The 27,086-nt window shown below is 38.6% G+C and overlaps 1 protein-coding gene across 10 annotated transcripts in view; it reads right to left on the minus strand.

Moving 5' to 3' along the window:
* Positions 1 to 27,086, minus strand: part of RBM33 (RNA binding motif protein 33) — a 103,405-nt gene that overhangs the window by 73,506 nt on the left and 2,813 nt on the right. For 7 of the 10 annotated variants that reach the window (XM_074366680.1, XM_074366675.1, XM_074366674.1 and 4 more), the window contains exons 2-6: positions 18,913 to 18,991; positions 15,111 to 15,159; positions 11,870 to 11,946; positions 9,375 to 9,687; positions 6,026 to 6,172 (exon numbers count right to left, since the gene is read on the minus strand). In XM_074366680.1, coding sequence (XP_074222781.1) covers positions 6,026 to 6,172; positions 9,375 to 9,687; positions 11,870 to 11,946; positions 15,111 to 15,159; positions 18,913 to 18,991 — 665 coding nt within the window. Of the gene's footprint in view, positions 1 to 6,025; positions 6,173 to 9,374; positions 9,688 to 11,869; positions 11,947 to 15,110; positions 15,164 to 18,912; positions 18,992 to 27,086 lie in introns of those variants that run through there. The other 3 variants (XM_074366677.1, XM_074366678.1, XM_074366681.1) reach the window with 2 other exon arrangements.

Consider the following 27,086-nt stretch of genomic DNA (forward strand, 5'->3'; position numbering starts at 1 on the left):
GTCAAAATTAAATTTTTCTGGCCATGAAAAGATACCTTTAAGAAAATTAAAAACACAAGCCTCAAGCTCACAGAAAATACTCGTTATATATACATGCATATGTATTTATCTGCCCACGGACTTGCATCCAGAATACACACAGGCACGCACATACTCTACACAGAGAATGTACAGACAATATATGTGTTTATACAGACAATACATGTTCTCTGTGCAGAATATATAAACTGTGTCTAGCGCATATACACAGAAGCTTAAAATACAATTCACTTTTTCAAAAAAGGACACAAAGAAGATATATAAGTCAAATAAGTACACAGGACGAAGTTCAATATAATTAGCTACCAGAGAAATACAAATTAAAACCATGATGAGATACCCATTAGAAGAACTAAATGGAAAAAACCTAACAAATATCAAATGATGGAGAACTGAGACTCACACATGACTGGTGGGAGTGTAAAATGGTGTAAACACTCTGGAAACCCATCTGGCTATTTCCTGCAGCATTAAACATACTTCTACTCTGTCAGTGACCCCACTTCTAGTTAATGCCAAAGAAAACGAAAAGATATGTCCACAAAAAGATGTGTAAAATAAACTTTATAGTTACTTTATTCATAATAACAAAAAAACTAGAAACAGCCCAAATATCGATTATCAGGAGAAAATAAAGGTATATCCGTAAAACAGAATGAAGTGTTGACTATTGACATACATGACCACTTGGATGAAACCTCAAAAACATTACAGTGAGCAAAAGAAACCAGACACAGAGTACTGTATTATTCCATACTGTACAATCACATTCACATGAAGTTCTAGAACAGGATAGACTAATGTAAGTCAACAGAAGTAAGAACACTGCTTGCCTGTGAGAGGAGTCAGAACTGAACAGAAAGAAACAGGAGGGAACTTTCTGGCATAATGGAACTGTTTCTCACCAACAGAAGGATGCTAACTCGGATGTATACATAAATCAAAACACAGAACTGTATACTCAGATCCGCGCCAATCTGCTGAATGTAAAAGTTATCACCACCTAAAAAGCAGTTTACATGCCAATAGTGCAAGGATTTTTTTCAACTTCTCATTTGTTCCTCTACACAAGCCAAAACTATCTAAAACAGCAAACCTTTTTAACCATGTATGAAGACAACAGCACAAATGGCATTGATGTGGCTGTAGAATTAGAAAGGCTGAGAGTCAGTCTTCATATTAGATCTTTCTCATTTGTTTCAAGTATACTGATTTCTTTGTATTAACCAAGCAAGAATATTAGTTAAATAAAAGGAGACATCTAAAACAGACTTTTCAATTGAAATTAACTTTTTAGTTCCATGATTCAGATTCTAATGTGTACTTAAATACAGTGCCTAGAATGAAGTTGTCTGAAAAACTGCAAGACATTTTCTACCTACAGTTTGAGCAACCAGAGCCATGAACACTGCAACACAAGATGGAGTGCAAAGGTCTGGTTCATCAACACACTGCAGACAGCTAATTTAAGAAAATGGGTCAAAAAACTAGGGAGACACTAAGACACAGGAATATGTGGCAAATGAAAACTATTTCTCTCCCTAAGGACTATGCAATTTAGTCAGACTTCTGAAAAAGATAGGAGGACAGCCTTCCAAAGGCAAAGCCTGTCAAAAGACACTGAAACAGTACACAACACCCGCTTCCCAGCACCCACAGCAGCGCCACGCACACCAGTTCTCAGTAACGACCTTTCCGATTGACTGGCACGCAGTGATTCCACTAGAAGTAAGAGAACAAGCCCACAGCGTTTGCTGCTAGCAGAGAAGCCCAGCACATCGCCTGCCTCCCGGGACTGGGAGCTCCACGGGGAAGGGTACAGCTCGACTGGCAGAGCCCGTACTCAGCACGCAAGAGGTCCCAGGTTCAATCCCCAGTACGTGTTCCAAGCGGAAATTAATGAAAAAACCCAATTACCTGCCCCTCAGAATACAAACTCCTGAGAGCAAAGAACATTACAAAGAATTTTCAGTCAATTCAAAAATAAGCAACACGAACAAAGTAAACAAACCAACAATCAGAGACAGAGGATAAGAAAGTAAATGTATGAGTAACTTCTTAAAATACTATATTTAAAATTAAATTATGGGACATACAGCTTAAACAAAAAAAAGCAAATAAGGTGAGATTTTACTTTCTGATCTATAAAAGGATTCATATTGAAAACAACCATAAGGATGTTTCATGTGAGTTAACAGCAACTAGAAATCACAGGAGTTAAACAAATGCAATCTAGTTCTTTGCCTTCCAAATTACCAAAGTCAAATTTAAACCGCCCTATATTTCCCTGTTCACAAGTTAAATTAACGGCAAAAATATTTTAGGATATTTGGTGTACAAAGTATAAAATAATACCACAATCTAGAGGTAATCACTATTACTCACACACACACTTAGATATGCAAAGTCATAGAGGGACGTAAGGGGAGGAATTCTATTAGCTTGTTCTTTTCACTTAACGTATCACAAGCCCCTTTCCATGTCCAACAGAGAGCTAGGATATCCTTTGGTGACCTGTAGTCCTCTGGCCGTCATTTACTTAACCCTTTAGAAAAATCTAAGTTGGTTCCATTTATTTTCAAGGCTGCAAACAAATACCTGGTTCATGTTACCTTTGAACACATCTTAGATTAATTTTTTGGACACCTTCATCAAACTGGAATTACTTTCAAGCTTTTGATACTGTTAATGAACAGTGAAGGAAGGGTCTGTGATTTTACCCTTCTTGCAGCTAATAAGGCAGCCTGCCACTGTTTCATGAAGGCTATGAGAAGGCATGAGACTCCTCATCACAGACTAGGACAATTTATTCCTTAAGGAAGCTGAATTACAGGAGGGGCTCTGAGTTTAGAGAACCCAAGTCTGTAATAATGAGCATAAAGCACGCCTGCCCCTTGCTTCAGAGGAAGACACATCTCTCCTATGCTGTTGCTACAGAAACATCTTTGAAAAGCTCGTCAGGAACAAAAGGCAGTCAGCACTTTGTTCCCAAAACATGCAGAGACATGTTAGACCCATGGAAAAATGTCTCCTGGCAGACAGTAATTCCAAAATAGTCCCCAAATAGATTAGACTATATCTGACCAATTTTTCTTTGCCAATATTAATATAGAATTTCAATTGTTTTGTTATTTTATTGAACATATTTTATATACTCATTGGTCTTTTACTTATCTTATTTGTTGATTACTTTCTCATATTACTTGCCCTTCTTTCTATCGGAGTGCTCATCTGTATATACTGAACATACTATGTACTGAATATATTAACTTCCATACTGAATATATTAACTTTACTAAATATATTAATTTAATTCTTAAGCTCATATGTAAACACTTTCCCATACTGTCATTTTTCTGAACCTGTTTACAGTGTTTTGGAGTATTTAAATATGAGTAAGTCATTCTTTCCCTTTATGGCTTAGAAAGGCCTAACACCAAGAGCAATAAAGGACTAAAACCAGGACAACTTAGTGCTCAGTTTTACTCATTCTGTCACGTCCTTAATCACAAAACTCCCAATTTTAACTGAACATGCTGTCACATGCTTACAAACTGTTGTCTCAGAACTCTGGGACGTGTCTTCAAAGAGTGGGCACGGACCTTTTCAGTTTCCCTGCAATCCGCTGCTTGGATGGACCACGCTAAGAGCAGCAGCTCTGGAACTGTGCGATGGAAGTCTGGAAGGAGCCTCGGTACCTACTACCTAGTGAGGCCAATACCAGACCTGAAGTGCCTTCTGGAATTTTTTTACATTAGTGAGAAATAAATTTGTACTATTTGGTGAGTTTTCTGTTTTGTAGGTAAGACGAAGGCTAAGACGAAGTCAGGAACAAAGGGCAGTCAGCACCATTATTAAAACACTTTCTTCTAATACACTTACAGTTTGGTGTGAGTTAATCTGAGATCCGTACTAGCATAAGGTACAAGGGAGGGATCTAACTTTTCCCCAAATGATTAAGACTTCCTGAGTATGTGTGACATATTGTCATATAACTCACACATGATATGAGTTCATTTACTTTAAGGCTGGTCATTAATGATCATTAACGTTCCTCCAAAAATACTGCTCTCTCCCCCTCAATCTCTCTTCGAAGACACTGAAAACAGAAGGCAAAATTACCATCTTTTAAATAAAAACATACTTTTGCCTCAATGTTTTAAGGAATACAGATCAGGAATCGAAGTCTGAAATACCTGGGTCTGCGAGCAGCAGCCTGTCAGCTCCAGAAGGCACCCAAGGCAACAGTATCACACCTACCAGCATTCCTGTTCTTCAACTGCTTTACAACAGAATGTTGTATCTCCAGAGAGCACTTAAGGATTAAAATCTACAGAATCTTTTCTCATTCTAAAAATGCTACAAACACAACACACTATCAGAGTAAGGACAATTATCACCTGAAATACTCAAAGAATAAACTATGGGGGGAAAACCAATGAAATTAATGTTCCAACTACAAAATACCACAAACTAACAGGACATGAACTAATTAACGGGTGCTGGGTTCCTACATTTCCCTCTCTACCACTCACCCCCAGAACACTCTTCACAGCTCCCTCTGCTGCCCCTCTACCCACCCACACACCCTCCTTTGATGGCTTCTTAGATTTCTCTCTCTGACGCCTTTCGCCTAGATCACCCTTTCCCAGGTCTGACCTAGGCTTGTGCTGGCTTTTCACTGGGCAGAGCGCAGAGCAGGTCACGGTCTCCCCGAACCTCGGTGTAGGGGCCCACCACTCAGTCAGCACAGAGCCGTCACCGACAGGGAAACCACTTCTCATTCAAGTCTTCTTCAGCTTTGTCTTGGTTCCTTGGGCTAAATATATTTGTCTACAACTGGAGAATGTGGGCAAAGGGATCTTTCTACTATTCTTCTATCTTTTCTCTAAGCTCAAATTATTTCAAAGAGTAAGAGCGAGACAGAGAGAAAGCATGAAAAATAAAACCAAATTTAGCTTGTTGGGGAAGAGCAAGGATGTGCCCCAGAAAGTGTCTGCACATGGCACACGTGCTCACGTGCTGTCACAGCGCTGCATTAGGGGGACAAGGGTAAATAAAGTGTTCTGTATACTGAGTTTCTAAGACTTTGGGGTAAGACCTAAAGTAAATAACCTAAGCCAGGGAAATACCACTTTTCATGATCTCTTGAGAAAAAGAAAGAAAAAAGTATTAAGGAAAATAATTTAGAAAAAAACCATAAATAAAGAGAAAAAAAATTAAACCAGCAAGTCCTAAGGCCATGGAACGATTCTACGGCCACAGGCTGGCCCATGGGACAAGCTCCAAGGTTGGAGACCAGAACCTGTGAGCCTGCACCTCATGCCACAGCTCTGCACGTCCCAATGGCATCCGTTGTCCCAGACCTGCCTCACGGGGGAGGTCTCCTCCATAAAACCTCAGCGCCCCCGCCCTCCCCCACACCGCCTCCAGACACACACCTGACCAGAGAGGCCTCTGCGAATTCCTACAGCATGCACCGCAGCCTCTCTTCTGGGAGGCTCTACTTCTACGTTCACATCACTGGAATTGGCCCACATTTTCTCTCCCCTCTATTAGGCTTCAAGTTCTTTGAGCATAAGAACGAAGCTTCTCAATTATCCTTGTTTCTTCAGCACCTAACACAGCACCTAAATAGAGGGAACTTCGCAGTATTTTTGAAATAATGCTCAAAATTAATTAATAATAATTAATTTAAAATAATCACAGCACTCCTTTCAAAGCACTAACATATGCTTCACATTCTGAAAGATTTCGAGCCACACCCCCATAAAACATTTAAAACATTCTAACACACAAAGGGCAAACAGCTATCTGGAAATCACAGCTCAGCAGAACTCACTGCCCAAAGACTAGAAAGCTCAGGGGCATTTTCTGTTTTTGGTTTTTTACTGCACTCATACTTCAAAGAAGAGATGTATGAACTTCTCACTAACACTAAAAAGAGGCTCGTTTTAAACCTAGAAGAAAAAAAAAGCCCACAAACCTTTGGACTCTTTAAAAGGTGAACAAATGCCTCTTCAGTTTCGGGAGCAACCTGGAAAGCAGTTCTCTCATCTAATCCCGCTTCAGCAACACAGTCTTCCTGCTCTGTCACCCCTTGCCGCCCACAAGCCTGCAAGTATTCTTCATCCTAACAGCCATCAAAGAGAAAGTAAGTTTTCCTCATAGAGCTTGGGGGGTTTAAGCGCTGCTCATCTTCATGACTCATGCTTAGTTACGTTAGCGAGCTTTTCCTTTGGCAATTACCAGACGGAGCGGACGGCACTAAGCACACCCCCGGAGGAGGCCTCCAGAGTGGCCGCGAGAGCGGAGCGCAGTATGCCAACCCGGTCGCTGCAGTGAGCGACACAGACTCGGCTTCCGGCTCCCCTAAGAGCCCTGACAAATAGCTCTTCTTAAAATCGACTGAAAGGGAAAATAATCTCAAAAAGCTAGTGTGCGTACACTTGCCCAGAGCAGCTCAGCAGCAGTAAGGGGGCTGGAATCATGCCCAATCAAACCATTTTCACAGCAACGGAAGACAACAAAAGTACAAGCAATTCAATTCAACGAAGGAGCTTTATTAAAAATCACATGCTAGAATTCACTTCTCCATTAGCCACCCCATTCAGTTAGAAGGATGATTCCAGGAATGCATGAAATGCAAGGGGCATATCAGCAGGCAGGCATCTCTTGAGGGCATACGGAAGGAAGCAAGCAAGCGGGCTAAAAATAACAATTGCAAGAGAAAGGGCTCCCACGGGCACTCCTAACAAGTGACAGGACCTGATGCTACCCGGGGGGGGGGCTGAACGTCCCAGCATCCCCAGCCACTAGCTGAAATGATCAGTTAAGAGGTGGGCAAGGAGGAGCGAACGACCTGCTGAGAACACACACCAGTCTCACTACAAAGAAAACAGCTGCATTTAAGGTGACAGAACACCTCAGTTCCCACAACTGTCCCTCCAGAGTAGCCACACACACTGGGTTTCACTTCCCAAGACACTGTACCATCCTATCAGAAAGAACCACCAGCACTACGCATAATTCACTGAGAGCAGAACTGTTGGATTTCAAATAAGGTCAGGTGATGTGAATCAAAACCTTCAGCCAGTACACAACAGAGCCTAGTCTACACCACCAAATCCCAGCTGGGAAGCAGAAATCTGCTGTTCCATAAATTAGCAATCTGAAACTTTTCTTACAGAACAATGTTTTATGAAATCTCAATCTATGTTAACTTTAAAGGCCCTAAATAAATGTGACTGTGCTCAAAAGTAAAAATCACCTGACAAACAATGCTCTACGATTCTGCTAAATAATAAATGATGTACATTCCTTCCTAATAGAAGAATATACGTTTTTATATCAAATCCTAATTCACTCTCAAGATCAGGACAACAAAATTCAAAAAAACTTAAAAATCTTCTTTCGAGTATGATAGGAAAGAACACCAGAGTTATACTACCAAGTTTTTATGTGGATCTCAGTTTCTTCTCATGTAAAAGTGTCCTTTCCAATTGTAAACTTCTGTGGTTTTACGATTCTATGCCCAGTTATACACAGAATCCCTCCTTGTGGCCTTAGGAGTGAGCTCGAGCAGGTAGAACATACTTCTGATGAGCAGCGTTCAACTCTAGCTTTATAGTTAACAAGTCCTAATGAGGACACGAACCACATAAACCATTTAATAAATGAAAATACCACTGGGACATGTGGAGATACAATCTACTCATATGTTCGTTAGTCTAATAATGAATAACGTGTGCATCAGTGACAGCCTAAGAGGACAGTAAGAAGCCTGCACTGCAGAGCTGGGGAAAAGTATTTCACAGCTTAAGTCCATTTATCTCTTCCCATGTGTGGTCTTCTTACATGACCACACACAAGCACTATCAAGCCCTTTCCACACTGTGACTTGTTCCACTAAATTCCAAGTTCACAGAAAGCAGGGGCCATGCTTCATGTCTCACGTTTCAGCAATATTTACGTGCCCACCGCTTGGGCTGGTAAATATCTGTTGAGCTGTTGAATGTACAAGATGTTGACCAACCATCTTACTTTTCAGATGAGTGGTAGAAATAATAAAATGCTCTTATCAGGGAATAACTAGGCCCATTTTTAAAGAATTCTGGCTTAATTTTTAAGAAACATTTTAAATTATAGTGTCCCATTTTAACATAGCATACAAACACACCAGTATGCCAGACAGCACCTGTCCACACTACTGAAGGATTTATTACCAAAACAGACCATTACAGAGTTATCAAAAGAACAAGTACCCACAATGCCTTTTACATGATTCTGTTTACCAAAGCTACACTTTTCATTACTGTATCTACTGAAGAGAAAGCATTCAAAAGGAATCAAATCTTAAAAATAACTATTGACATGCACAAACACATCTGTGTCTAGAACCAAATATTCTAAGGCTCCACATAAACAACTAATCCCTTTCAAAACCATACACACATATTTTTTTCTGAAATGCAAGCCTACTCTGAATGAAAACATTAAGAGATAAAGGTAGCTCTCTAATCCTAACTCTGCATGCCTCACCCCATCCCAGCAGCCCCAATGACACTTCACCTCAGTGAAGCCCAGTGTCCTGAAAACCCCAAAATTCTACTGCAGCTACGGAGATCACATCCTTCCAACATAAATTCATTAAATGCTTGTTTTAAAAACAAATGTCTTTTAATAATGAATCTAGACAGATGAGCAGTATTTCACCAGCACCTTTTTTCCTTGACAATTCAACCTAAAAAAAAAAAAAAAAACTACCTACCAGAACAACCTTTCTGAAATAAAAATCAGCACAATCTTTGCTTCCTGATTACAGATAACAAATTATGTGTGACATTTCCTAAACTAACCTCCAATCTCTTTATTCATGTTTAGACAGTTCTCAGTTACAAAAAAGGATGAATGAACAGGACATCAATCACTTTGGAATATTAGCACCTTAAAGATGTCTTTAGCAGGTCAATAATCTTTTCACCTTAGAAGGACTTTATCAGATCTTGTCTAAAGCCTGGATAAAAGCTCTGCATTAAGTACTTCTAACAATTCACAGTGTATCTCCACCACACAAAGCTGTTTTCTTCCTTAGGGTGCAATCCTCAAGGTCACAATTCTGTGCAGCCTTCCAGAATGACAAAGGAGCATTACCTCCAGCCAAACAAGCTGTCAACACAAACTTTGTCATAGCTCAGATAAAGAAACTGGCAGACAGTGATAATAAGGTCTAATTTCCCTCCCTCCCAGGGGAGAGAAATAGATTTCAAATCAGTCTGGAAACCTATGCCCAGGCAGCCACGTTATCTTCAGCCACACAAAGGAGGAAGACTCACTGTGAACTCATCTAAAGGCTCATTGATCTCGATGTCTAACACCTCGTCGCTGTACAGTTGCCCCTCCTCCGGCTCGTCCACATACTCCATGTGCTCTTCCGTCAGCTCAGCGCCGTGGCCTTCATACTGTCCTTCTTCCGCGTACTCATGAGCATACAATTCAGACCTGTCGGACTTGTGATAAACGAGTTCATCCTCTCCTTGCTCGTACTCGGATTCTTGTTCTCCAGACTGGTCATTAGTGTTGTCAGACAGTTCAAACGATGTGACCATGCCAGATGTGGTGTTCAGACTAATTGTGACACCCTGAGAACTAGAGAGAACAGAAATACAAAGAAAGGCCCACCACTGGAGTAGAGCTCCAAACTAAATCATTACAAATTAACTGTTGCAAAAACTGGCAAAGGTAGGCCAGAGACCGACCGACGCACACGGACTACAACAGCGCGCAAAGGCAGAGCTCAGCACGCTGCACGCTAAGCCAGCACCGGGGACTCCTCTCGCGCACAGGACCCCCGCCACCGCCGGCTGCAGGCTATCTGAGCAGGACGGCCGGCTCTGCCACGGGAGGCAGGTCTAACCGGCGAAAGGCCCGAGACTGAGAGCAAGCCGATGCCGTCCCACTGCGACTTTCAGAATGAAGAGGGCGGCACCTGTTTTCTAAGATCTCAAAGTAAAAATAGGAGTATTAACCTATAAACAGAAAATCACAGATGGAATTTTAAGAGCAATCTGTTTTCTTTTTTAAATCTGTGGTGCAAACTATAAACTCCTATTTAAAAAATCAAAATATTAAAAATCTGTGTGAAAATACATTCCAGTGTTTGCTTAAGTTTGCACTAGTCACAATTTTAAAAAAAAAAAAAGTTAATTTCTGGGGGAAGCTCAGAGCTCAGTCCCCAGTACCTCTGTTAAAATAAATAAGTAAATAAACCTAACTACCTCCCCCCGAAAATAAAAAAAATTTTAAAGCAGTTTGGGGTATACCTCAGTGGTAGAGTGCATGCTTAGCATGTACAAGGTCCTGGGTTCAATCCCCAGTACCTCCATTAAAAAAAAAATGAATAAATAAATAAAATCTAATTACCTAACCCCCAAAATAAAAAAACAAATAAAAATTTCTAAAAAGTTAATTTCTGAGTAAAATAAAGATGGTTTAAAACTGCAAAAAAATCATATTCCACCTATTAAATAACAGCTAAATGCCAAACAATTAGGAGGCAAGATAACAGCACTTAAAATGCAAGGTTTTGTAGATAAATCTAAGTTACACATATTAGTATCTAATCCTAATAAAAAACTGAGTATGCCATATAGACTTGAAAATACTATACAGCCCAAAAATTTTTTTCAAAGGTATAGTTCAAGGGCAATTTGAATAAGTCAAAAGATCAAAGTATAATAATGATGTCAGAGAATGGAACAGAGAAACTTAAACTGACAGAATAAATTAATTTAAAACTTATTTTTATCCACAAAAGTTACTTTATGTTAGAAAACCTATTACAACAAATCTACAACAGCTCAATAATGGCATATATTTGTTAATTACATTTATAAGCAAGAAGTGTCTCTTGACATTTTCACAATAAATGCTTCCTCATAAAACCGAAAACCTTATTCTGCCTAACAGTACACGAAATAGCCCTTCCTCTTCTTCTATAACAGAGCTTACTGTGTCAACAGCAGAAAGACAGTCATTATTGCCATGGACTGAATATGTGTGTGTCCCCCCCAGAATTCATGTACTGAATCCTAATACCCAATGTGACGGTGTCTGGAGGTGATTTGGGGAGGGGCCCAGGTCATGAGAGCAGAACCTTGTGAACGGGATTAGTGACCTCAGAAAAGGGACCCAAGACGGCTTCCTGACACCTCCCACCACTGGAGCACACAGTGGGAGGGCTGGGGGTCTTCACCAGAACGCAGCCACGCTAGCACCTTGACCTTGGACTCCCAGCCTCCAGAACTGTGAGAAATAAATATAAATTTCTGTTGTTTGTAAATTACCCAGTTTATGATATTTTGTTATTGCAGCCCAAGCAGACTAAAACAATTATATTCAGATAGTCAGCTAGAGTCTAAAGTAGTCAAAAAGAATTTCCAAAATGACAATTCACTTAACAGATATGTATAAATAAAAACTGTCCAAAATGAAAACAAAAGCAGTAACATCAAACAGCAACCAACAGTATCGAGTCTGAGGCCACTGCCCCCTATTCAAACAAAGGAACTCTTTAAAAGAGCTGTATGTACCTGTACACAACAGAGCTCACAGAGGTCATTAAATACAAGACCAGTACTGAGTTTAAACAGTTGATCTATCTATAGAAAAACATATATGGCTTCCACACCGAAGAATTACATTAATGCCCCGTTTAGAATATAATCATATGTTAAAGATACAGTACCACATTATCAATTATACCCGTTATAATTATAATTTATAGTTACTATCAATTTAAAGAACATTTTAATGAGCTAATACTGAGTACCTGAAATTTTCTTCGTCTTCATTATCACTCTGTAAAAGATCATCATTCAACTCTTCATCTGACAAATCCGACTGATTCTAATTAAAATAAGAAATGTAATTAATGCATGTCACTTCTACATGTTGTTACTTGTTACAAAAGTGCACAATTACGCTGACTGGATTCTTTCTAACCTTGTTATTAGAACATGTATTCAGAAAGTTTTCTCAGTTTGATATAACCAGCCAAAAGTCAAGATTCCACATATGGGGGGAGGGCATAGCTCAGTGGTAGAGTGCGTTCTTAGTATGCACAGGTCCTGGGTTCAATCCCCAGTACTTCCACTAACAACAACAAAAACAACTTAAAAAAAAAAAAATAAAAAGAAAGAAAACATTCCACATATGGCATGCTAGCTAACTACCTCAGACAAATTTTAGATGCACAGTCAAATAAGTATAGAAGCAGCAAGTATAATGATCCTAACAAAAGAAAAAGAAAAAAAAAAGGCTTTCCTACCAAACAAATAATTTTTCTTATCATACACACAAAAAAATGGTATCCTTAAGATTTGACTAAATTTAATACTGTCAGTGCTCAAAAATCTAAAGATGTTTTAAACAAACAAAAACAATAGTGGAATTTTAGAAAGAGGCAGATTTTAGGTAACTGGACTGCCCCACTGAAATGGTAAGGGACTAAAATAAAACTTTGGCTTGTCCAGTATAGATGACACATGAAAATGACTCTGACTAAGTTAGACCCCACTCTTGTTCCTGACAGGTTTGTGCACTCATCACATCAGTAGGCAGAGGCAGCCTGGAGATTTTGCCAACTGGTCAAATTTCACAAGTTCCAAGTTCTGTTAAGTTAAATACATGCCAGAACCTCAGGTTTAAGGGCGGTGAGGGCTTTACACCTTCCTCCTCTATTAAAATTATTTCTGATACGTGTAAATTACCACTCCCCCACCCCCAACACACACATGAGGGGAAAAAAAAGAAAAAAAAACTTGTGTTTCTACTTAAAGATGAAAGAAACAAATAAGCAGTCTTTTCCTGGCATTCTATAGCTTATAAAACTAAATTTCAAAAAACAGGTTTATATACACTCTTCATCACAGCAGTTTTGATATAAGCTAAAAATATCAATCTTATTAGTAGTTTTTATTAGTTGCCAACAGAATCTGTTATCCATCGGCAGGGATGAGCCAGGCCTGCTACAGGACAATCTAAATTTAGCTGCTTAATTCATTAAATAAAAACACAGGAAATCTTTAAAAATTAACAATTCAATAAAAGCCAGATTTCGTTCATTAAAGGCTACTTCCTTGAGTTTTTTGGTTCAACTTTTAAATATTTGTCAAAAGTCAGTGAACCAATAAATAACACACCAAACAAACAAAATAGAGGATATATGTTGTGGTGGCCCTGATGGCAATCAAATCTTACTTTTTTGAGTTCTGAGGATTCAACTTCCTGTGTCAGTTCTGAACCTGATGAGTAACAGACACGGGAGGCACAAAATAATGATCAAAATGACCAAATACCCACTTTACTGATAAAGCTGGGATGCAGAGTCAGACTAAATCCCTGAGGCCAAAACTGACTTTCTACGACTACATCCAATGAATTAGTGGGAAGTATTTCCGCAGGCAAGGGTAGGACAGTGAGGAGGAGTCTGCCTGAGGTGGTGTGCAGGAAGCAGGGCAAAAAAAGGGCAAGTGGCCATGAAGACTCGTGAAATCAGTAGGGCTCATGGGGGCTCCCTGAGAGAAACACAGGGCAAACTAGATACATCAGGCTTGCCCAAAGGTAGAAATCCAACTTCATGTAAAAAAATTTTACAATAATTAAACATTTTAACATCTAACTGGTACTCCTCACTAAAGCATCTTAAATAATTACAAAGGAAACAACGTGTCTACATTAGGGTAGTAGACGCTCAAGGGCAGTGAGTGCACTTCAAGGATGTGCAGACTAATTCACTGAGCCAGAAGGAAAACATTTCCTCACTTCCTCTGTGACCATGACACAGGAAGGACTGGCCCTGACACACTGAATCACAGCACGTGTGTGGCATTCTAAGGCCAGAGCATGAGCTCAACACGGACAGGCTGAGGGGGACTCTCACTGGTTTTTTGCTTCCAGTCACTCCGATGTATCCCCATTTACTTGTATGAGATCAAGTGGGTTTACAGGTAACTGAACTAATTCTTATCTAGCGATACAGGCGATGACAGAGCCACTTAAGGGAGGAAAGGCTGTGATAGGCCAAAGCCAGGACACCTGCAGGTCGATGGTGCAGTAAGAAACAGGACACAGAAAAGAGAGTGGCCACAACAAATTCATGGATTAGAGCAAATGGTAATAATGTGGCACAGAAAGTTACAGGAGAGTGGCAGAAGCAGCACTCCTAGTGCTGGGTCTTCATCAGCTGTAAGGCTGAAAGGAGAATCTAACAAGAGCGATAAAGCAGACAGCTGGTGTGACCCAGTCACCTAAGAGTATAATGAGCTTGAGTATAACAGCTGACAAAGTAGCCAGCACAATCTGAAGTCTTTAAAAACAAAGCATAAAAAACTATCTTGATATTTAATGAGAATAACAAGTGCCTTTAAACTGTTAATAAAATAAAAATCCAGTATTTCACTTTAATCTTTAACTTTTTATTTCTATTTTTAATGTATATTTTATAACATTCAAAACATATTGGTAGAATGATATATATACATACATACACAATACAGAAATAGATATACACACACTAGAAGTAACTACTTCAAAGTTTTTACTTGATCAAAAGTTTAGAAACTCCTACATTAAGTTTTACACTTTTATTCTTATTTATGTAATGTGTGTTATATTTGAGTATATTTATTTTTAAGCTTATCTCTGAATACTCCAAAAAAGTGAATTCCAGATCCAGTATGCAAAATATTAACCACCAAATATTAAGTTCCTCCAGGACAAGTGGTAGTTTTGTTAACTGTTTTCATAAGCTCAATACCTGCTAGAATGCCTTGACATATATAGGAGGAACTAAAATATTTGCTTCAAGGATATATTCCCTGAATTATAAGTTATCAGAGAATTTACTAATAAACAGTCAACTCTTTGTGCATTTAAAGAGTAATTCAATTCACAAAATTTCGATCTATACCCAACTTTCCAGTAACACATCCCATGCATGAGACACGTTCCTATATTTAAGTGCAATTAAAAGACTATCATTTAATTTCAGGAAGACCTGTATTTCTTACCTTTTTGCCAGACAGCAAATCTTCTCCAAGTAAGTCGTCTTCAAGTTCACTGTGGAAAAAAAGAGACAATGCATTATTCCTACGACACTGGCAAGTTTGTAGATTACTGGGAAATGTACCCAGGACTTTAGGGTTTGGGTACTTTCACGTTAAGTTTGCTATACCTTCCTTTATCTTTATTAATAATGAAAAACATATTTTCAAATATTAGGGAACATCTGGCCCTTTAAGTATGTGAGGTTTTGCTACAGGAGTTGGCTCTCACTAGACTTTTAATCTTAGTTTTTCACCTCAGTGAGATCTTAATTTCTTTGGACTTGTTCATTATTCAGCAAAACAAGAAACTATAATAAGTAATACCTATGCTTTCTCTTGTGTTTTAAAATCTATGATGAGATAGGAGAAGACAGATGCCCAACATCATTAACTAGGAAAATTTAAAATCAAAACCACTGAAAGACCATTTGACACTCATCAAACTGAAAAAATTAAAAAACGAAAAATCAATGCTGATGAAGACATACAAGTAAATCATTACTAAGGGAATTATCTTCACATAACATAGAAGTCATGTCAGTTGTCTGCAATTTTTTTCAGCGTATTTACGTTATAAAGTGATCAGAAGCAGGTCTTCTCACAAATAAAACAGAAATCCTTCATCAAATGATCTTTGGTTAAAACATTCTGAATAGGCTGTCTCTTTCCTACCTAGATACAGTCTGATTAGTTTCCTGACTCACTCTTCTCAACTTTCAAAATGGTCCCTCTATTATCCAGTACATGGAAGAGACAGTTTTATGCTTTAAGAGTATCAAATAAAGAAATATCCACGACACAAAATCTTCATATGCAAACATGCACTGAAGATGAGTGAAGAAAGGAGAACGTTCATAAACAACACTGGACAAGTGCTATTCACAGAAGAAAAATTAGAACCCTGTCTCAGAAGGTAACCAAAACCCAATTCCATCACAGCAGAGAGCCAACTAATGTCATGACAGCCAGAGTAAATTCCCAATGAACAAACACTAGGGCAATTCAAACATAAGAATAGTAACTATAATGGATAATAAAAAAAAAAACACATGCAGTACTTAAATCTATGAATTCAGAATGATTCAAAAATAAAACTCACCTCTGGAGGATGTTAAGGAAATGACCCACTATTTTGAAAACTGGTAAATAAAAGTAAAAGAATGAAGCACTTACGCTGTACCTCAGCGGAACCAAGAAGTTTATAGAAGGATCACAGCTAACAGAAAAAGGCACGACAGAATCAGGATGTCACCACTCGGACCATCTAATGGCTAACATCACAAAAAGTCAACGAGACCCTGTGCAGCTCCCGGTGGGGGAACATACCACCAACTAAGACACTGCCGAGCCCCTATTCCTGCCCAAATTCAAACCTGAATCTAATCAACCTCTAGCTCTAACTATTAATTTACAGAAAATGCAAGAGGAACATACTAAACACACTCCAGGAGATGCAATCAGCAAAAGCAGAAATTCTCCAAGATAAACCCCTTGTTTCTTCAACAAAAATTTCAGAGAACTAATAAAAACTATGGGGAGAACATATAGATGAAATGATACTTAAAAAATATACCAATCAATTATGTATAGCTTTTACCCAGACTCCAGTCCAAACTACAAAAGAGCACATAGACACATACCCACACTGTATGTGTGTGTGAGTTTGTTTGTAATATACATACAAGACAATAAGGGAAATGTGAACATTAACGAGACATTCATATTAAGGGACTTTTTAAGATATAACTCTTATGGCTATATTTGTAAATCCTTTATTTTGCAGAGATACAATCTGAAATATTTTCCGATGAAATACGCCTGTGATTTGAAGAGGGCTGCAGAGGTTACAGGTAATACAAGACTGGCTACACACTGACACTGCTGACGATGAGGGATGGCACATTACCTGCACTGTACTATTTTACTTTCACATACGCTTGAAATTCTCAATAAACTAAAAAAATCAATCAATTGAATCAATTTCAGGCGGATTATGTGCCTAACTTTCATAGGAACATAGAGGACACACCAGAATACAGGCAGGGAAGAACTTCTTAAGGACAAGCAGAAAGCAGCCTGGCCAACATCACATGCCTCCTGAAGTGATGCCCTCAGCAAGGCCACAGCATCACCAGGAGCACTCCTGACCAAATGCATAACCTGACTCCAGTCCTGAGGAGACACTACCAAGACTGAGGGTTGGTCTACAAAACAAATGAGGTGTGTCTACTTCAAAAATGTCGAAGTCATAAAAGACAAAGGCTACTGAATTCTTCCAGGTGAAAAAACCAAGGGGGGAGCAGGAAATGCAACATATGATTCTGAATTCAATCCTGAACCAGAAAAAACACGAAACTCATTTTCTGACTAAAAAGGTCATTACTGGGACCACTGACAGACCCTGGATAGATTTAGAAGTGGCATGACACCTGCAAACTACTGTCAAATGGTGGAGAAACAAAAAATAAAGTTTGGGGGGTAAAGAGTGAGAGAAGGATGTGAATGACAAAAAGCAGCTGTCAGAGAGAGGGCACGTGAGAGTTTTTGTGTTATTCCTGCACCTTTCCAATAAGTCTGAAATGATTTTCAAATACACTTTTTTCATATTTTAATTAAAAAGAATAAACAGAAACCATAAAGAATCCCTAAAACCAATAAGGAAAAGACAAAAACCCAAAAGAAAAAAAGACATTAATACGAACAGATGACTGACAGACGAGAAAATCCAAACGGTGAAGAAACTATGAAAATACACTTAAGATTTTTCAGCTCCCTGCCAGAGGCCTTTACACAAAACTAGTTGTCAATACTTCTCAGTAGGACCATTTCTCTTATAGGAGACTTGTTCTAAGCTCTAATTTTTTATAGACTGCCTAAAAATCACTGAAGAGTACGCAACTTCATGCAGGCTGTAAGAATTACATAGTTTTTAATGTAGGTTTTTCAGTAAAACTTCTGGGACATTATAGTTTTCAAACAGCAATCAGGTAGTCTTTCTTTCTACAGCAGTTCCTCATTGTTGTTCCTCATTCAGATCTACTTACCTTTATTATTAAACTTTCTGACTGCAACTCCAAGGTAATGTTTACATTTTCAACATGATACTTAAGATGGTAAGAAATATGCACCAAATAATCGTCACCTGAGAAGGAACAACCGTCACCCGGGAACCCCAACGCGCAGGTGACGCCATTGGCGCCCCCCCACCCCCTGCGCAGGCCCTCCCACCCCTGCCGCAGCCCTCGCAGCAGCAGTCGCTGCGCTGAACTGACATCTCCCACTGCTGTGGGCGTTTTTATACTGTTTGTGTGTTTATTCCTAAACAGGTATTTTCATCTTCACTAGTAAACAGAGAAATACAAATTTAAATCACAGTGAGATACAGTTTTACACGTACTAAAATAGCAAAAATGTTAAGGTACAGCCAAATACTGTGTAAGACGTGGGCAAAAGGAAACCCCACTGCTGCTGTTGCAGGCACACTCCTCCAATGGCAGCTCGGGCGCCCAGAAAGTTAACACCATCACTACAAAAGCACAGAGACAAGACACCCAGGGCTCCACTGGCAGCCATGTACACAGCACAGGCCTGGACCTGGAGCCCACCACAAAGCCCCCCGCCTAGAGCGCCTGTCCTTGCCCCCATGTTAGCCCAGGAGGGACAGGCCTGCTCAGGAAAGAGCATCAGTAGCAACACACTGCTGTCAGTAAAGACCTCTGCATGGCCAAGTGGCAGAATGACAGGAGTCAGCATGGACCCTCCATACCTGTCCCAGTCTTCGTCTGCAGCTCTTCTCCGCCAGGACCGCTCTGCACCAGGCTTATCAAACTGGTCAAAGTCATCATCTGTGAGGGAGAGGCCATGAATTTAGTCTTATTAAATTAAAACTGACACATACAGACACTCAAATACTGAAACAACTTGTTTCTTTCAAGGATTCCTGACATGACATTTTAAAATACTGAAGTTTCATATACAAGGAAATTTCTAGCCATTTTTAATCATTAAAAATTTTTGCAAATTATGCCCCAGGGCACAGTTGAAGGTGTGATCAAATCAAGAGACAGTGAGAAAGAGGCCAGCCAAACCACCACTGTCCCAGGATGACCATGGGCATGCCCAAGGCTGTGGCCCCTGCGGGGTGACATCAGAAGCTTCACATTGCCCAGATGTAGGGGAAGGGAACAGACTTTACTTAAAACCTAGCCAGTCACCAAACAGGTAAACAAGCAAATAACAAACAACAGGCTCAGGGTGGGGAAGTGGGGAGACCAGCACCCAGAGTTGACACAAAATATTATCTAAAACATCCAATTTCCAACAAGAGGTTACAAGGCATACAAAGAAACAGGAAAGTACAACCCATTAGAAATAAGGCAATTAACTGCCTGTGAAAGGACCAGACGTCAGATTTAACAGAAAAAGACAAATTGGCCATTATACATATGCTCAAAGAACTAAATGAAACCACGATTAAAGAACCAAAGGAATGTCTGATGACAATGCTGCACCAAATAAACAATATGAATAAACAGAAATTATTCTCAAAAACCCAAAAAGAAATTCTGTAATTGAAAAATAACTGAAATGAAAATTTCACTAGAGGGGCTCAACAATCCATTTGAACTGGCAGAGGAAAGAACTGGTAAACTTGAAAATAGATCAGCAGAGATGATCCAATCCAAAGGACAGTAAGAAAACAGTGAAGAAAAATGAACACAGCTTCAGAGAAATGCGAGACACCAGTAAGCACACCAATATGTGTAAGAGGAGGAAGAGAAGCAGGAGTAGGAAAAATTTTTGAATAGCTGAAAATTTTCCAAATGTATTGGAAAATATTAATCTATACACGCAAAATGTTCAAGAAAGTCAAAGCAGAAAACACAGAGATCCACAAACTCACACATCATAATTCAACAGACAGGGAGAAACCCTTAGCAGTAGTAAGAGAAAAACGACTCATCACTTAAAAATACAGTAAGAGTAAGAGTTAATGCTCATCAGAAGCAATGGAGGTCAGAGTGCTCAAAAAAAGAATTCTATATCTAGCAAAACTATAAAAACAAGAGTGAAATTAAGACTTTCACAGATAAACAAAAACAGAAGGAATCTGTTGCTGATTCTCTGTAGTTGACTGACCTGTGTGCCCCAAAATGACACATTTAAGTCCCACCACCCCATTCCCTGACCTGTGAATGCAACCTTATTTAGAAGCAGAGTGTGCAGATGTAATTAAGATGAGATTATACTGGATATTAGATCTAACAGATAAATAAAAGACGCTCAACCCAACAAGAGCAGAATATACATTCTTCTTAGGTGTACGTGGAACATTCTCTAGGACATACGTTAGGCAATAAAGCAATTCCTAGTAACTTTAAAAGGTCAGAATCATACAAAGCATAGTCTTTAACTAAAACAACACTGGAGTGAACTGAACAGGTTCCACTTACATGTGCATTTTTTTCCAATAAATATATACTACAATACAACACAATCGGTGGCTGGTTGAGTCCGCAGATGTGAGACTGTAATTACAGAGAGCCAACTGCAAAGTTGTATGTGGATTTTCGACTGCACAGGGGGTTGGCTCCCTGAACCCCAGCATTGTTTAAGGGTTGACTGGATAATAAAACTAGAAATCAATAATCAAAGGAAAATTGAAAAATTCATAAATAAATGGAAATTAAACAACACATTTCATCAGCCAAGAGGTCAAAGAAGAAATAACTAAGGAAATAAGAATAGACTTTCAGACAAATGAACCCAAAAAGGAAACATATCAAAGCTTACGAAAGGCAGCAAAAAGTTCTTGGAGGGAAATTCATGGCTATTGTTGCTTATACTAACAAAGAAGAAAGATCTCAAATCAACAGCTTTACTTTAAATCTTGAGGAATTAGAGAAAGAAGAGGAAATTAAACCAAAAGTCAGCAAAAAGAAGTAAATAATAATTATTAGAAAAGATACATGAAACAGAGACTAGAAAAACACTTTCAAATTCATTCTGAGCCCATTACAAAACTAAAGATATTAAAAGAAAAAAACTAGGCCATCATTCCTCATGAACACACATGCAAATTTTTTTAAATGAGCATATAAAATTCAGTAATTAAAAAGATAATACACATCATGACCTGGTTTATCCCAGGAATGGAGGGTTCATTTAACATTCAAAAATCAGTATTTTTTAAAATCCATGTAATACATCACATTAACAAACTAAGAGCAGAAAAGCAAGGTACTGTCTGAATAGAAGCAGAAAAAGCATTCATCAAAACCCAATATCCATTCCTTGTAAAAACTCACCAAGTTAAGAATAGGAGGGAATCTCTTTAACCTGATCAAAGGGCATCTTTAAGAAAAACCTACAGCAAACAGCTCAGGTAAAGGCCAAGACTCGGCACTTTCCCCTAGGTCCAGAACAAGCCTGGGGTCACTGCTCCCACCACTGCAATTCAGCATTGGAAGAGAAGTTCTACCTACTGCAACCAGGCAGGAAAAAGAAATAAAGAATTCAGACTTAAAACGAAAAAATAAAACAGTCATTATTCACAGCAAAAACGATCAGCTATGTAGAAAACCATACAGAAGCTATGAAGAAAAGGTACTGAAACTAATATAAGTGACTTGAGTAAGGTTGCAAAATACAAGATCAACATAAAAACCAGTATTTTTCTACATACAAGGAATGAACAATTGAAAATTAAATTAAAAAACAAATCTATGCAATAACATAAAAATAAGAAGTATATACTAGGGATAATCATAATGAAAAAGTGAGAGACCCGTAAATTGACTGTGAAACACTGCTGAGAAACTAAACACCCAAAGGAAGTGGAAAACTAGGATTCTTGAAAGAAGTTAAGAATGGCTGTCAACGTGGGTAAGCTTGTGCTTGGACAGAAGCACAGTAACAAGGGCAAGACCCACACTCCGTGAAGCAGAAAGCAGACGTGATACGGGATGTGCACATGGATACGGCAAGAACCGCAGCTCAAAACCCTAACCAAGACAAGAACCCTGTGTGCCTATTTTCATTCTTACATTTTTTGCACTCATTTCCCTTCTGGTTATACTGAGTAGAACCAAGAGAACAAAACACTTCCACGTTAGCCCAGAGTTTTAAAGGGAAGAACAGCACATCCCTGAAGACCAAAGGGAAGATTAAATCAGCAGGATAAAAGTGGTCAATGCCCTTGTCTAGAAACTTTCTTCTAAGGCTAAACCCTGGACTAGACATGATATTTTATTAAGGGAGTCCACTTTCCTTATTAGCAAGACTAAAAACAGCTACTCAAATTCTTACAATTTTCAGTTACATAGCAATTAGACAGCTATAATTAATACAACTCCTTTATTTAGCATTCTCGTTATTTCCCCATCTCTTCCAGGAATCTGGAACTTAGATGAGAAACCTTATAGACTATTAGATTGGAATAGGGAACTTGTCTAGTCCAAGGGTCAGCAAACTACAGTCCACAGGCCACACAGGGTCTGCCACCCATTTTTGTCATTTGGCTACTGCTTGATTTATGTAAACAAGCTTTTATCGGAACATCGCATGCTAATTCAATTACATATTGTCTATAGCTGCTTTCAAGCTACAAGGGCAGAACAGAGTATTGCAACAGAAACCGTGTGATCTGCAAAGCCTAAAATATTACTGTTTGGCTCTTCACAAAGTTTGCCAATCTCTGCTCTACTCCAAAGGTTCTCAACCTTCTTTCTTTTGCCTCAACACCATTCTCATGTATACATGCTTATACCTTCAATCACTGACTCAAAATTCCTTATTTCACGTATGAGGAAACCCAGACCCTTTAAATAATAACTAGAAAAAAGAATCAGCCTAATGTTCAAGAATTTTCGAAGGGAACATACTTGCCCTATAGTATACTATCAAATTCTGAGTAATCAAGCAAATTTTTCAGAAAGTGCTCTGACATCATGTTGCTTGAAAAATAATTTGTAGTCTTGTGTTAAAAATCTCCTACTTACAGGGCCCTGGACAGGTTTCTCTAAAACTTTGTATTTTATTTATTAAGTGTAGTGAACATTGACCATTTATTTGCTGTCTTTCAACTGAATTTCCCCTTCCTATGTTTGGACATCAACCATAGTATGAGTCCTGAAAGAAGACAGGGCTCTGCCTCCCAACATGGAAGCCATAAAAAGCTAGACCCTTGAGTTCTCTCTTGGCTCGGGCAGCCTGGAAGGGGACACGTGTTCTGAGGGTTTGAGCTCAGCCAACACGTTTCCATGACTTAGAATCTAGAGGAAATGACATCCCATTTCTTTTCCCAAGAGTCTTCCCTCTTTTAAAAAGTGAAACCTTCTAACTTGCTGAAAATTAGTTGCTAAATTGATAAAGCATAAGGGAAGAAATGCCCAAGAAAGGGAGAAAGTCCTTCTCTTTTTCCTTCCACAGACGTAAGTAACAGCTTTGCTGACTGTCGTCCCTACTGCTCTATGAGATGGGGCAGAGAATGGAAGGAATGCACTTTCCAGAGCTCCTTCCCTGTGCGGTTCTGAGTTAGAGTATGCAAGGCAAGACACTCACAGTAGGTGTGAGTCACAGTCAGCAAAGTTATCCTCCTGAGGCAGGAGACACACACACACATGTGCACACAGAGGTCAGAGTCAGTCCCTGAAAATCATGTGTGGCCTCTGGGCTTGCAGGAGCTGTGACAGTGGGGACTTCTTGAGACTCAGTATCATCAAAAGTCAACACCCCCAGTGCTGCAGATTGAGACGACCCACTGGACCTTCCAGAATAGTCTTCAGAGTTACAATGGCTTCCTGGCAAGATCCTGACAACCAGGCTCAGATTATCAGAAAACTCCTCTGACCGTTGCACCCCCAGCCTTTCTAAGGGTTGGATTAATCTCTAACTCCTGTGTTAAAACCCTTTCATGTTTAGAATGCACAGCATGGCTCCTGTCCTGACTAGACAAGATTGATAAAATTCAAATAACCCTAGAACTTCTGAGAGCTGAACAGAGCCTCATTTTACCTTAACAAGCTAGCATTTTTATATTTGTTTTTCATTTAATCCTTTCCCAAATTCTCCTTTTACAGATGTGGAAAGTACGACTAACCACAGTTACTGAACAGCAAAACCAGATTTAAACTCAGGTCTACCAAAAACCAAGTACAGTGTTCTTGAATTTATTTAGGAAGCAACTGTAGTAACAAACCCTCTGATTTCCAATGTAAAAATATTAAAGGGTAACCATAACTTCCTCAGTGTTTAGGTAGGGAGATCATTAATTCATGGAATCTACTAAATCATGAAGGCAGAATCACTGAAAAGCTAAAGCATAGGTTGTGATCTGGTGGCCTGTAAGACACACGTTCTCTTTGAATTATGTTGTCTTCTTTTAATCAACTTAGTTGCTAACATTTGAAAAATGGAATTATATACAAGTCCCAGGGTTTCATCTTCTCTCAAAAAGGGGGAAAGTAATCAAAAAATCTAGAACAGCGGGCTCACATTTTGCTGCACCCAAATCAGCTAAAGAACAGCACCTGGCCAAACAGGACCCCAATTCCTAGGTCTACAAGAAAAGTAGCCGGACAGCAGCCCCACAGTAGCTGTGCGCTGCCCAGGCCCAGGCCCAGGCGCGCCCTGACTCCTGCCGCTCTTCTCTCACAGTCGCCCTGCTCTTTTCTTGACTCTGTGAACTACCACATTATCTAACCTTCCAAAAGAATGCTAATGAACTGCCTCATTACTCTTACGTTTTGTAAATAAATAAAGCATCAAAATCCAATAACAATTTCAGAAAGTGAGAGCAGAGGAAATGAAAGAACAAAACCACCATAAGAAAATTTCCCAGAACTGAAGGATGCGTATTTCCAGGCTAAAGTATCCACCAAATAAACGCACAATAAATATTAAAAAAAAAAAAAAACCCTATGCTAATGAAATTTTAGAACAATGAAGAGGAATTGTTACAACCTTCCAGGGAGAGAAAAAAGGTCACATACAAATGATAAGGAATCCAAATGTCATCAGATTTCTCAAAAAGCAGAACTAGAAGACAGAAAACAACACAATAATACAACTAAAATCTAAGGAAAATGAATTCAAATCTAGTATTCCAGACCCTATCATATCATCAATTAAGTATGAAAATAAACTAAGGATTTATGGATATGCATGGGTCTCAAAAAATTTACCTTCAACACACCCATTCTGAGGAAGCTTAAGCCTTTAACTCTATGAGTTAATTTGAAAATATAAAAAATAATTTTTCCAGAAAAAATCATCAAAATTGACCTGTGGATTTACAACAGCCAAATAGGCCAATAATAATAGAAGAAACCCAAAAATAAACAGGCAACACACCAAAATGGAGTTGTTTTTTTTTTAACAATGTCCCAGAAAATCCACAACTCATTCCACGAAGCCAACTTATCTTATAAAACTTAGGATAGCACATGTGCACATACAAATACAAGGGAAGAAAACGGTAAGCCAACCTCTCTTACGATCATAGATAAATCCTAAAATGAAAAGCAACAATACATTAAAAAGAATAAAACCTGCAGAACAAGAAGGTTTTGAACCCAAAAAGGCATGGTTGATTCAGCAAAGGGAATCTATCAAGATTTTACAGTAAGAGATTAAAGAAGGGGTCTCATGCCCCTCAATGATGCAAAAAAAAAAAAAAACCTGATAAAAATTAAAACCTCAACTCAAAAAAACAAACTTAGCTAAACAAACAAAACTATCAGAAACCTACAGCAAACACCATACTCCATGGTAAAACATTAAGAGAATACTCATTAAACTCAGAACAAGGTCACAAGATAGAGAAGCCTGTCATCAATCTAGCCAACACTATATTGGAGGACTTGACGATTAACGCTTCTAGGACAAGAAGCACAAGAAAAAGAAGTAAGAGCAGTAAATACTGGAATAGAAGAGACTGCAGACAAACTGTCTAACTAGAAAATCTAAAGCACCAAGCTATTAAAACGAGATTCCAGCAAGCTAGTTGTACAGAGTTACTAAAAACATTTTTCTATAATAGGTCATTAACAAGGTTGTGAACATAATAGGATTAAAAAAAACTATACCATCCACAGTAACAAACACAAAATAGCTAGACACAGAAACTAACAAGAAATGTGAGAACGATATAAAGGAAATTTTACTAAGGGAAACTCCATAGAAGTGATCACTGTCTGGTTTCTTCACTACATATTCCAACCTCTTAGACCAGTGCCAGCAAAGAGCAGGTACTCAAGTGTTTGTTGGATGACTCGTGGACAGAAAAAGAGTGAGACATTCTTGTTGCTGGATGAAAGAACCCATACTGTAAAAACACCCATCATCCCCAAGTTATATTAATAAACTCAACACAATCTCAGTAAAAATTCCAGCAGAATTCTTTATAGAATATGATTGACGATTCTAAAGTTCATTTTTTTTAAAAATGCAGAGCTAATCATAGTGTCTGAAAAACACGCTATAATTTATATAGACACACACTATGAAACAATAATTTTTAAAAACTGAGAATCTAATATAGTATAAAGATGAAAAGAGAATTCAATAAATCATATTAGGATTGTTTAAGCCCCAAATTCATACCACACTCAAAATAAAATTTCATATGGAATAACAGCTAAATATAAAAAAGCACAGAAGCATAAAATGTTAAAAGCATAGAGGAACTCTTGGCATAGAGACACCATTATGAAAAAAATTTATAAAAACAAGTGACATTTCACAAGGCAAAATTTTAAAATTCCCATAAGCGAAAAGTTAAAAGGGGGGGCGGTTTATAATCCTAACATAATACACAAAGAATTCCTGAAAATAAGAAGAGATCAACTACCCAATAAAAAAAGACAAATGATACACACAAGTCACAGAAAAATAAATAAATATAATGTATGAAGAGATGCTTAATCTCAGTAGCGATCA

Source organism: Camelus bactrianus, chromosome 7, assembly GCF_048773025.1.
Source record: "Camelus bactrianus isolate YW-2024 breed Bactrian camel chromosome 7, ASM4877302v1, whole genome shotgun sequence".
NCBI lineage: Eukaryota > Metazoa > Chordata > Mammalia > Artiodactyla > Camelidae > Camelus > Camelus bactrianus.